Source organism: Sarcophilus harrisii, chromosome 3, assembly GCF_902635505.1.
Source record: "Sarcophilus harrisii chromosome 3, mSarHar1.11, whole genome shotgun sequence".
NCBI classification, from domain to species: Eukaryota; Metazoa; Chordata; class Mammalia; order Dasyuromorphia; family Dasyuridae; genus Sarcophilus; species Sarcophilus harrisii.
Window position 1 is genome coordinate 402,456,684 of NC_045428.1, and position 12,739 is coordinate 402,469,422.

The window sequence follows — 12,739 nt, forward strand, 5'->3', positions numbered from 1 at the left end:
TGATAACACTCAGCTTTTCTTGCCTGTTCCTACAGGGCGCCCCTTCTGTGACAGACACACTGCGGTGTCCTCTAGCCCCTTGAAGACCTGCTCTAAGAGGAGATCCACTTAAGGCCGGGGTGCGCCTTTCCGCTCACCCTTACTCTAAATTTTCCCTTTTCCCAAGCCTAAAGTTCTTCCTCAGGAGGGGACTGTCCCTCACAGACTGTTGGAGGGCCGGACTAGTAAAAACAAAACCTTTGTTTTGTGGGCCTTTAGATAAAGAAACTTCACAGCCCTGGGGGAGGGGATAATGGTCCTCAGCTGCCGCACCTGGCCCGCGGGCCGTAGTTTGAGGACCCCCGCCTGGGACCTCCCCCTTTGCTCCAGCTTCTGCTTTCAGGGAGCTGTGCAGCGTGTACCCCATGACATTTCATTTATTTGAAGACAATGCTATGTTTCTTCTGGAGTACTAGGAAAAAGCCCGCCTGAACTGAGTCATTAGTCCTGGCTCTGCCGCTGGGGCGTCACTTTACCCGGCTCTCTTGCTCTTCAGAGGGGGAGGGTGTCGGGGTACGGCCTTGCTCTCCCTCCCCCACGGGGTGGTTGTGGGGCGAGCACCTCGCGCTTCCCCGGCACGCGGATCAGAACCCTCCGGTCCCAGAACTGGGCCCTGTAAGTCGGGCTAGGGGAGCACAGCGCCTTGGGTTTGGGCGGGGGGAGCGGGCGGCCCGCGGGCCGAGGCACCGACACCCGGACTCGGGCATTTTCTGCGCCTCCCCGCCTTCGGACGTCCTCCTAGCGTCCTAGCGGTTACCCCCCCCCCCCCCCCCCCCCCCCCCGGGTAAGGCTCCTACGGGAACCCAGCGGGCGTGAGAGGCCTTTGCTGGGAGCTCGGGCGGCCGCCTCTGGGGCCCGCCGGGGAGAACACGCAATAGGAAGGGGGTGAGCTCCTGTCTCCGGCAGAAATAAGTCCGAGGGGGGTTGGGCGCTCCCGGACCCGCCGCGGGAGCTCCCGGCCTCCCGGCACCTGCCGAGCCCGCGCTCCTTGGCGCCCCACTAGCCGGGCAGTTACCGCCGCTCCCGGAGGCCAGGAGCCCGCCCTGCGGGCCGCGGCTGGCTGCCGCTCACGTCGGAACGCCGCCCAGCCCCGCCTAGTGGGCAGAGGCGCAAGTGCCGATCCTCGGGCCTCGTCTCCCAGCGCCGGGATGCCCAGCCTTGATTTTTAGCCCAGGGCGGATCTACCCTGAAATATTTCCGTGCCAGGCAAGGCAGGTGAACGCTGGGAATCACACTGAATTCTTCACTGGCACCTGGGCTCAAATGCTCACCCATGACAATGACAGAACCTTTGCTTTTGGGTCGGAAGCCCTTAAGAATCTGGGCTGCCCGGGTCACTGCCTTGGACCTTGGATTAACATCTGCAAAACGAGCGAGTTGGACCAAATCACTTCTGGGGGACCCTAAAACACCATGACTTCCCAAAGTCATCATGGAACTGAATGGGAAGGTTCTTTAATCTGCAAATGGTCCTTGGTGGTCCCCTATTGGAAAGGCCTCCAAGTAGCTTAATCAATGGGAGCAGTGTCTGGCTAGGCCCCTGGGGAATGAAGTCCTTCTTTATTCTGCCCAGGACGGGCGCTTTCCCAAGCGGCGTGCCAGCTGTGAGCCCGATAATAGAGCGCTTGTGGCGCAGAGACAGTGTCCGAGCAGAAGTAGTTGCCTATGAAGAAAATGACAGGTTGTACAGAATTCTAATTTCCATTTTTACTTACCTATTGTTCAGTGTTTGGAAAATTGACCATAGAAGGAATTAAAGCTGCTAAATCAAAGATCCTCAACACAAGAGATAATAAAGCAAAGAGGGTGGGTACACTGCTTAGTTTCCTAGGTCAAAGGCAAAAAAAGGGGAGTCCACCCATGGGCATTTTCTGTGACACTTTGACAAGCCAGGTTCTAGAGCCCAGCGCCTGGGGAAGGCTTAATGACGCCAAAGAAGCAGGATAGTCCCATTAATAGGTATTCAGTCAAGTGGAATCTATAACTTTCTGGGCTTCTGCTGAGAGCTAACTCTGGGCTATTGAAACTGAAAAAGTAAATAAGTGTTCAGCAAGACCATGAGTTGGATAATTGTCTTATTAAAAGCCCAAGTTGAGAATCAAGGTAATTCAACTACCTTTGTAGAAGGAAACTGCTAGTTTGTGAGTTGAAGCAGGTTTAATCAAAAGATGAGATTCAAATGAGAAAGCTGGAGTACAGGGATCATTCTCGAAAAGGTACTTGTAGATTGCACTCAGGAAGTCAGACACCCCTAGGCAATACTGAAGCTCAAAATACAGATTCTTTACCCTGACACCAACTAGCAGGGGAATAAAATGCTGGCTTTTTTCTCGTCTCCACTGCAGCATCTGGCTCAAGTCCTTCATGAAGCTTTCCCTGACTGTTTAAGCACAAGGACTCTGCTGCTTATATGGACTTAGCACATGTTGCTCCTCTGGGACAGCAAAGTGGCTCAGTGGTTAGAGCACCAAGGCCTGGAGTCAGAAGGCTTCTCTTTCAAATCCAGCCTCAGACACTATTTGTGTGATCCTGGGGAAGTCACTTAGCCCTGACAGCCTCACAAAGAAACAAAAAAAGAATAAAATAGGCTGCAGAAGGAAATGACAAACCATTTCAGTATCTTTGCCAAGAAAACAAAACCTCAAATGGGGTCACAAAGTCAGACATGACTGAAATGAACCACACACCACGGTTGCCTTGTGTTATTAATGCTTCAAAGTAGAAAAGAACATGGGAGTTGGGACTGGATTTGAGTCTGTCCATTTCTCTGGGCCACTCACTTTACCTTTTTAGCTTTTCCTCACCTGAAAAGAAGAGGGTTGAGCAAAAACAACCCAAAAGTTCCTTTTAATTCTAAATTCTATCAACTTCTCTTCAACTGAACTGCCACCTCCTGAGGACTGGGGTCTCCCTTCCATGGCATACACCTTTACATGCCTACTGTGTACTGAAATGATGAATCAATGGGAGGCAGGTTTACCCCTGAATTCTAATTTAGCACTTTACATGTAGAAAAGAGCTGGAGGGATGATTTAAGTGGCAGTATTGAAAGCTAAACTGCTTCTTCAGAAGGCCCAGAATTGAACAAACATCTCCATGGCCCAGTGAGTCTACTACCTCACTCCCACTTTAACTAAAGCACTAGATTAACTTCATTCCAGCAAAGGTGTTTGCTGGTCATAGCATTTTATAGAAGTAAGAGAAATGGCTACTCAAAGGAATTGTATGGCAAGTTCTTTCACAGCTGAAAAGGCTAAATGCTTTATTTCATAAACCAAAATTTCTCATGTCAGGTTTGCTTGGACCGATGGACATATTTTAGAAAGTACTAACAACTTTCACGTGTAATCATAAATTCTCAAAGATGGAATTTATCCAATTAAGGCCTTTATAAGAAAACCTGTAGTAAAGGGATACCCAATTTTCCTCCTGTAATGGATCAAAACTGTAAGTTCCAAATGTACAGAGACTTTTATTTCCTTTTATGCCCTTATTATAATGTATCATCCAAACATAGGACTGTTGGCCTGAAGGAAATAATTCTACATGAAAGTGGAAGCAGCAAATCTAAGTCAAGTTGTTGAACCCTTGTGTAAAATCCATGCTAGAAAATGAAATGTAGTAACAGGTGACAAGTGCTAGAAGTTTGCCTCAAGCCTGTAAGTTGCCATAGGAAGAAGGTACAATTCTTCTAAGCTTTTTGGTAGAAAAACTTCTGTTCTGAGATATATCTAAGTCACTCAGCATAGCACACCACACAGTAGGAGAAAGATGGGAGACTGGCTTCTTTGGCATGGGATTATTAGACTGATCGTCATTGAGCTGTCTTTTATGAAAGTCTATTCAACAGAGTTTACATTTTTCAAGAACTCAATCTGATATTAACTACCTTGATAACCCCAAAGAATAGGCAAAAATCTCAATAAGGCAGGAGACCTTTACCTTGATACAAAGTCATGTCTAAGGCACACATAGCAATGACTGGTACTGGAATGTAACACACAGGAAGAAAAGTAAAATTACAGTAATTTATTGCTGCTGTATCTATGTTTTCCCAGTATAGCTATTATTTTACAAGTAGCCACAAAGTGCCACCTTCTGGTTTAAAACTATACAACATTTCCTTTCAAATGCCATTTTACAGCAAACTCATCAAGCAACACAGCTGCAGTTACAAAATGTGGAGTAATTTTACGAGCTCAAAACAAAGATCTGTGTATAGGCTGAATAAAAATATGCTCAATTAACAGTGCACGTTCTGTAACTTTAACAAACATCTTTAGTTGGAAGATCTTTTGCAAATGTTAAAATAGATGTGACTCACAAAGATCAAAAGTAGAACCTCTTCCCCCCCAATGTGTGTGAGATGGTTTGCATTCCTGCAAACTGTTTACAAAGTACAAGAAACATTGCAGGTAAAGATTATGCATAAAAGGTTCCATTTTCTTACAGAAGGAGCTGGCAGAAGGTCCAACAGGCTATAGTCCTAGCCTCTCCAAGGGTGGCAGTGGGAGCCTGTGTTACCCTTAAAATACAACCACTTTCTGGTGAACCTTGCCCCTCCACCCCAACTTTGCAGTTTAGAAAGCCTATATCTTCTTTTTTATCTTTACCCTTAGAATTATTTACAGGACTCCTACAGATACAGTACAAACTAGTATGAAATTAATGATAGTTTGCATTTCCAAACACGCTCCTGTGGCTAAATAAATATACCAAGCCAATCCCAAGGAAGGGTTTCAAGTTAAGGTGACTCTGAAACACTTGTATCTGTTACGGTAGAAACTGGCTTTTCACTGGTCGGGATGGGCTCGTTTGCTATGTTTTCAATAGCAGCTGCAGCCTTTGAAGTGGGGGGAGGAACATCTGAGGGCAGTGAAGAGGTCTGTTCTGCTCTTGCAGCAGAAGCTGGATCGGAAGGTAGGCTCACTACTGGAGGAAGGGAGGACAGCAGCTCAGGCGTTGCAGAAGAAACCTCTGGGACCAAAGGGAACGAGGGGAGAAATTCTGATGGCATGGACAGCGGTGTTATTCCAGACAGGTTTAAGGGAGGCAAGGAAGAAAGAGGTGGCAAACCTGAAATGAAAAACAAAAACAAACCCATGGATGGCTCATGGTAAAATCTCAAGTAAGTTTAATAAGGTCGAGTGAGGCACGATCGGCTTATAAACAGTGATATGTATGACTGTTAAAGCAGATCAGTGACCACTTCGGTACAGCCAACAACCCCCCAGAGAGAGGGCCCCTCTTTACCAACACGTGACAAAAAAATTGATAGGGTGTGGGGCAGGGGTGGGAACACTAAGTGTGGGCTCTACCAAGAAAGGTGGCCTGGCATTCACATGCAGGCAATCACTACCTCTCTGTGACAATTAAAGAACGTTAACTGTTTTATGGGACCCATCTGCATCTTGTAAGCTTTGCTAGAGGATCAAAACTACCAGACTTGTCTCCTTGATAGTCATAAAAACTACTAATTATAAGTATACAAGGACAAGTAAAGGCAGAGATATATCTCTGGGGAGTGGTACCAAGTTAATGATGCAACACACACATGTCCTGGAGATATCTTAGGGCTAATGGTAGGAGAGAGAACTTCTCTTTTAATTTTATCTTTAAACTAAAAGAAAAAGCTAAATTCCTGAGCACAACTCAAGAACACAGAATAGAGTAAGTAAATACAGAATCAATTATAACACAACGAAACCACAGGCCACATTTGTCTTTAGCTAAACATCATGGCTTAAAAACATATTTTTGTAATAAGCCAAAGACTTTTCCCTATTGCCTAATAGGACAGGAAGGAGGAACTAAAAATTCAAATCTAAGCCACTTATTCAATACAGTAATCAAACATGAACATTTAAGTTAACACCCAATTAAGACTGAGAACTAGGTAAAATCATGTTGGAACTCTGAGATCACAGAAGCTGCTAGCATCATGTCTGAGAATTAAAAGAAATAGATCAATATTTCAAAGATTCAAAATTCACAAACCTCTACCCCTTGACAGATGATCTTTGTGAACTGCTCTGGCTAAAAAAATCCTATTAATTATGTGGTGGTCTGATCCTGTGATCAGACCTGGCTGATCTTAGAATGGATGGTCTTTCCTATTGAATGGTCAGTAAAGTCCTTAGGTTCTTTTAAAACCTCAGTAATTTTAGGTAGATCTGAGAGGGAGAGTCTGTCTCTTTATCATCCTGGCAATGAAAAACTCCATTTTTTCCTTGTAACTGGTGCGGATTTCAATTCTTCCATCCCCAAGCCAAGAATTTACCTTCCAGTCTATGGGAGCGATTTTTCATTTGTTAGGGATTCTATGTGAAGAATAATATTTGGCAATGGTATGTCATAGAACAACATATGGCTAAGATATGGCTAAAAACAGAAAATGACAAATACATTTAAGCAACATAACTAGATTTTAAAATGTCTTTATAATTGAAGTACAAAAATGGTTGAGCCATTTTTTTGTGTGTTTTACCACCATATAACCAAAATTACACAGTTATTTTGAAACTTGGGTAATTTGGTTACTCCTTGAAAGACAATCAGAAGGATGAAGAAGTAGAGAATCATATCCATCTGAAGGGGTTATAGTACATGGTTCTCAAAAATGCAACGATGCTGCTGAAAGTGAACACTTTCAATATTTATACCCTTAAACAAAGTACTGCAATTCTACCAGAATATTCATTCCAAAGACATAGAAGCATCAGAGGAACATAAAGCCTTGGGCTGGAAAAGACCTTAATTCCTTTTTACTAATTTTTTTTTTTTTTTTTTTTTTTTTTTTTTTTTTGCTAAGGCAATTGGGGTCAAATGACTTGCCCAGGGTCACACAGCTAGGAAGTATTAAGTGTCTGAGGTCAGATTTGAATTTAGGTCCTCCTGACTTCAGGGCTGATGCTCTGCCCACTGTGCCCCCTTTTCCTATTTTAAGATAAGAAAACTGAGACTCATTATATCTGTCACCAAATTTTTGCAAACTTTTAAATTAGGCTGTAAGCATAATAGAAGTAATGTGCAAACAGAAATTAACAAGTAAATTTATGATAATAAATAATTTGACTGCACACATTTTCTTTTATTTTAGCACAACTGACAAATGAAAAACTTGGCTTTTATTTACCAGGAGATAAATTATTGGCTAGTAGGACTAAAATCCACACCAGCCATGAGACAAAACTTTCTCAAATCTACCACTTAAGTTATGACCTATAAAAAGCATAAAAGGACTTTATTTAATATACAGAAATTCTCCTAAAATATCATACAAGCAGAAAGTAAAATTTAAGGATATTTATGTTAAGTTAAAAAGAAAATCATATTTTGTGATTAAAAAGGACAAGAAAATAGATCATATGCTATATGCCTGCTACTCTCAATTATAAACATCTGACGTAAACTTAAATGCTGAAATCTAGACTACACTTTTAAAAAGAAACCATTATCCATTTGCTGACAGAAAAAGTTCCTGTAGGTAGTTAATTAACCTCCACTAGGTTAGCCAATAGACTCTTATTGTAATTCACTGGCATAAATAGCATATCTACATTTCTCATATTTAAAATAGGCATGTAATAGCAGTGCTTGAGGTGGAAGAAGGATAAAGAAAAAAGGCGAAATACTTTTGCTCACAAATCAAGAAAGTCCTAGGGGCATTTTTCTTATACCCTCTTCTTTCTCTCCTATGTGGGGTAAAGTGGGAAGAGAGACCCCCTCAAAGCACTAATATCAGAGGAAAACTGTTCAATAGTCAAATTTGATAGCTTGTTCTAATGTAGCTAAAATAGACTGAAATGATTTTCTTTCAAGGAAAAAACTAAGATGGAGAACCTTGACTCTTTCTCAGCTATAGAGATTCTGGGAGGGAGAGGGTAAGAGGGGGAAATGTTTCTAAAATGATTCAGTACAGATTCAGTACATACCAGGGTGCATAACTTCTGGTAACCCGGCTCCTGGAATTAACTGGGGTGCTGGCAGGTTGAGATTGGAGAGATTTGTTAGGTTGGGCAATCCTGCTGGCAAAGGCACCAGACCTGAAAGAACCACCCCCACACAAAAAACCAAGTCATTTTACCTGCAACAAGCTACCAATCACAACAAAATGGTGGTCAGGCCCTTATTCCCATAAACTCTCCACAGAAGCACATGCCAGCGATGGCTCATGATAGCATGGGAAGGATACTAGATTTTAGTTTTATGGAGGCCTTTAAAAAAGGCTTCTTGCCAATTCCCAATGACCCTGCCCCATTCGAAATAAAAACCCTCCCCAGTAATAAAACATGAAAGTAAAGCAAAAAACAGAACCAGGCCCACCAACAAAATCTGGTCCCTACTGGCCATAGGGGTCACTTATAGTCCACTAGCTGCCTGACTAGGAGGGGGAAGGCACTAATTCTCTGTCAGATTTCTGAGGTCACAATTAGTGACCCTGGGCTGGTGAGAACTGCTGCCAAAACAGTGTAAAAAGCTCTGTGGAATCCACCACACTGGATGCACTGAGGGCAGCCCCTTTAACAGACAGGTCTGTTTCCTGAGGACTAGCCTAGCAATGGGCAAAGGGGCTCTTGCAGCAAAGAAATTTGGAAGAATTCTAATGTCCAACAATGGGAGTGGAAGAGTGCTTACACAAATGATGGCAGATCAGCATGATTAGAAATAAGAATATGGTGGGTGGTGGCATTATATGCCATTTTAAAGGATCACAACACTAAGAACAGAAATCTACGACAATGATTACTCATGGATCTGTAACAGAATAATCTGTATTACAACTATGTGAAAAATGTAAAGGCAGAATAATTTTGGAATAGATACTCACTTCAAATTAATTTGTAGTGCCATAATTAAATCAGTTTTGTTTTTGTTTTGCTTTTTGGTAAAAAAAAAATCTTATATTCATGGAAAAAAAAATAATTACCATCCTTATCGTAGTAAATGTTTTTTTTTTTTTTCTTTATTGGCTCACATTGAGTGATTTAATAGAAAGAACATGAGGTAACTGGTTAAAAGACCAGGTTCCAATCCTTAACTTGCTAATTTGCTATGTGCTCTAACCTTTTTTGCACCTCTAACCTCAACTATAAAATAGGGTTAATCACTGTTATGTTTCTATCCTAAGACTTGAAAAGAAAAAAAATACCCTCCATTATTATAAAATACTAGTTACTATTATTCTGTGTCAAAAATGTTGTTCCCCAAAGTATACTGTACTTTTAAAATTACCTGGTAACGTAGCTGCTGGATTGATTGGTGGCACTGAACCGATGGTTTGGTTAACTTTTGGTGGCAATAATGGTACTGTTGGTACACCTAAAATATACCAAGGTTACATTTTTATTTCAAATAAATTTATTTAACCAATAAAATCAATGTGTTATAATTCTTTGTGCCTCCTAGATTTTTCAAGCTATAACTATGTAAATCAAAATCTGTCTCAAAAACACTGCGTAATAGATTGCATATCTTTACATACTTAGAATGAGATAAAGTAACAAATTAATTGATCTGCAAATATTTTTTGGAATATAAAGTATCAATATGGCTATCCAAAAACAAAACAAAACAAAAAAAGCTTTATTTAATTAACAAAAATAGCTTCCCTGCTGTTAAAAGTCTGTAGAATCCTCCATATAACATCATTTAATCTGATCCTTAAAGGGCATCTAGTTGGCATGGTGGATAAAGCACCAGACATGAAGTCAGGAAGATCAATCTTCCTGACCTCAAATCTGATCTCAGACAATTTAGCTGTGGGACCCTAGGCAAGTGATTTAACCCTGTTTGCCTCAGTATCCTCATCTGTAAAATAAGATGGATAAGGAAATGGCAACCCACTTCAGATCTGTGGGGCATATCATTTCTTGGGGTTGCCAAGAAAACCCCAAATGGGGTTATTAAGAATAATAACAGTGATCCTCATAGGCACCATTCCATTTTATAGATAAAGAGGATAACATGAAGGCTCAGAGAAGTTTCAATGCCTATGGTGTCCTTAGCTTAGAAGTGTCAGTGGTAGGGTTTGAACCCAGGTCTTATTAACTCCAGGTCCAGCACTGTTTTCACTATATCATAATACCTTTTAAGAGAAAAAGATCATGGCAAGTTCCTTGGAAGTCTCAAAAAAGAATCAGAAGAAACAGTCTTAAACATGCAGGGGATAGTCTTGAAAAATAAAATACAAGCTTTAAGGAACTACTTAATAGATAAAATTACGTAGATGGGAAAGAGATGAGAACTGGTAATTCATTTGACTTCTCAATGACAAATTTTAACTCATGCACACATAAAATGAAATAGTAGCAGGATGAGTTATGGGTGGAAGCTAATGTTTAACTGAATTTTAGCCAAGGATTTATTTATGAATCACAAGGGGAATAAATGTTTTAAACAGTTCTGAAACTTTTGAGTTTCAGGACCCCTTTCTACTCTTAAAAATTACTGAAGAATCCCCCCAAAACTTTTATTTACATATATTCCATCTACTATGTCACCATGTCAGAAATTAAAATTGATCGTCATTGATTCCTTTAGAAATAACTCAATACATATTAATAAATGACAGGTTTTTATGAACCTGTTTTATTTTCTAAAACAACAAAAATGCATATTTAAGCAAATCTTTTTAACATTCAGGTTAATAGAAGACAATTGTATATTCAGATCTATTTCCATGTTCAATGCTTCAGTTGAGGTATAAGAAGAAAAACCAAACTCAAGGTATGTAGTTGTAAAAGGGGAGAGTATTTTAATGGACAAAAAAAAAATTTTTTTTAGCATTATTATAAACATGTTCATCTATTCCTAAAAAAGTTTTGGGGATCCATGAAGGCCTGAATTATACTTCAGGAATGGCTGTTTTAACACTTGGTTTTAGGGAACTGTATTTGTTCAATTCATTCTGCAAAGCATAATATTCCCACACGAAGAAATACACTATGATTTTTTTTTTAAAAAGCTGATAAATAAAAATATAAGACTACAAGATTTGTGTTTGTTGATGAGAAAAAAATCATTTTATTCAACAGAGCAAAACATAGTTTTGCAGATTTTCTTCTCATGTCTGTAGTTTTTATTTTTGTGATGTCTCTTTTGTTAAGAGATGCTTCTTTTTTTTTTTAAAATTGATGATTAGGCTAAGATCTATGGGGCATATCATTTTAGGATGCAGCTGGAGCTCCTTGGCTTTTCAGGAACATACTATTCTATTTCTCTCTGAAAACTGTTATAAAGCTAAAGAATAATTCTGTATTATCTTAATTTCCTATTCTTTATGTCTAAAAATCTTTCTACCAGCCTCTTGCAAAATTTATTGTGTATAATAGAAAGCACAAAATTTAATCACTATGAAGTGTGGAGTTTGAAGCATGAATTTAAGTGTTTTCTCCCAAATGCTTTGTTGTCTGTATTCTGTATTCAGAAATTTTGGGCAATTTCCATATATCATTTTTTGCATTATGGTATTTTGGTTTTCCTAGTAGATCTATGTTTATTAAGTTGTCTCTATATAACCTGTATTCAAGGTCAGTCACTTTGGATTGCACAGAATACATTTAATTTTTTTTTTTAACATTGTTGTATCAATTTTTTAAATTTGTAAATTGAATTTTAAAATTCTGTATTGAGAATTCTAAGTTCTGACCTATATTCATTCCTAATTTTTTTCTTTTACTTATTTCTATTTTTTAACCACTCTGGAATTTCTTATTGTCTTAATGTATTTGTCAAGAAGGTGAGCAGTCTCCTTTTCTGATTTTATAATTGATCCTCTCTTCTGATATATTTGCATGAACTCTCAACTTTTACTGAAGGTTTTCCCTTGAAATCCTGGCTGTTTGTGCTTTCTCTTTGTATTCTTCTGTTACTCAACTTTCAAGTTTCCTCCTACTTTGCTGCTGAAACACTGGAAGGGATTTTGAAAGCTAATGCATCTAACCCCCTACGGTTGGGCTGCAAGAATGATTTGGTTGCCCCTATTGTGAACAGGGGGGAAATTAGGGAAAACAGGGGGAAGGATGACCAAAGCTGGTTTCAGTCTCCTGGAGCACCTTCCAACATTGGTATCTCATCCCCTCTCAACCCTTGGCTTCCTTCTTTTTCAGTTTGGAATGAATTACTGTTTTCACTTTTTTATAGAGTTAGGAGTGAGAGTGTTTTAAGCAGAGTGGCTACAGCTTTAGGAGCTGTAACTTTTTTTAGAGCTGAAATCTACTCCCTCTAGGTCCTCATACTTCTGCCCTTTAGCATTATCATTGCAGCTTAACCCAATAGTGGTCATAATCAAAAGAAAGTACCCACTTTACTTCAGCTACAAATAGTTTGGCAGATTCAGCATATATGCTGCTTGAGGGATGGGTTTTTAATAATCTCTGTAGCAATAGGGGGATTCCCAAGACAACTCCCTGCCCAAATCTGTGCATTAGCTGGCACTCGTACTAGAGTATATAAAGCCTGGTGGGGAAGAGTGCTGAATAAGACCTCTAAATATTAGGTTTCTGATAGCTATATATATAGCCATAAGGATTTTACCTTGTTGTGGGCCTTTCTTTTTGCACTGGAATGTTTGTGATTATTATACATCTGGTGTAATTCCTTTTTTGTTTTTTTGAATGGACAGTTAAAGTAGTTTGCAGAACATGACTAATACTCCATGGTGCTGGGTCATGTGATTCACAACTGCAGGCTTTCTTCT

The 12,739-nt window shown here is 40.0% G+C and overlaps 1 protein-coding gene across 1 annotated transcript in view; it reads right to left on the reverse strand.

Moving 5' to 3' along the window:
* Window positions 1–4,053: 4,053 nt before the first annotated feature.
* GORASP2 (golgi reassembly stacking protein 2) overlaps window positions 4,054–12,739 on the reverse strand; it is a 41,528-nt gene continuing 32,842 nt past the window's right edge. The window contains exons 8-10 of the mRNA XM_031960477.1: window positions 9,274–9,360; window positions 7,974–8,084; window positions 4,054–5,115 (exon numbers count right to left, since the gene is read on the reverse strand). Of these exons, the coding sequence (XP_031816337.1) occupies window positions 4,784–5,115; window positions 7,974–8,084; window positions 9,274–9,360 (530 nt within the window). The 3' untranslated portion in view covers window positions 4,054–4,783. The remainder of the gene's footprint in view (window positions 5,116–7,973; window positions 8,085–9,273; window positions 9,361–12,739) is intronic.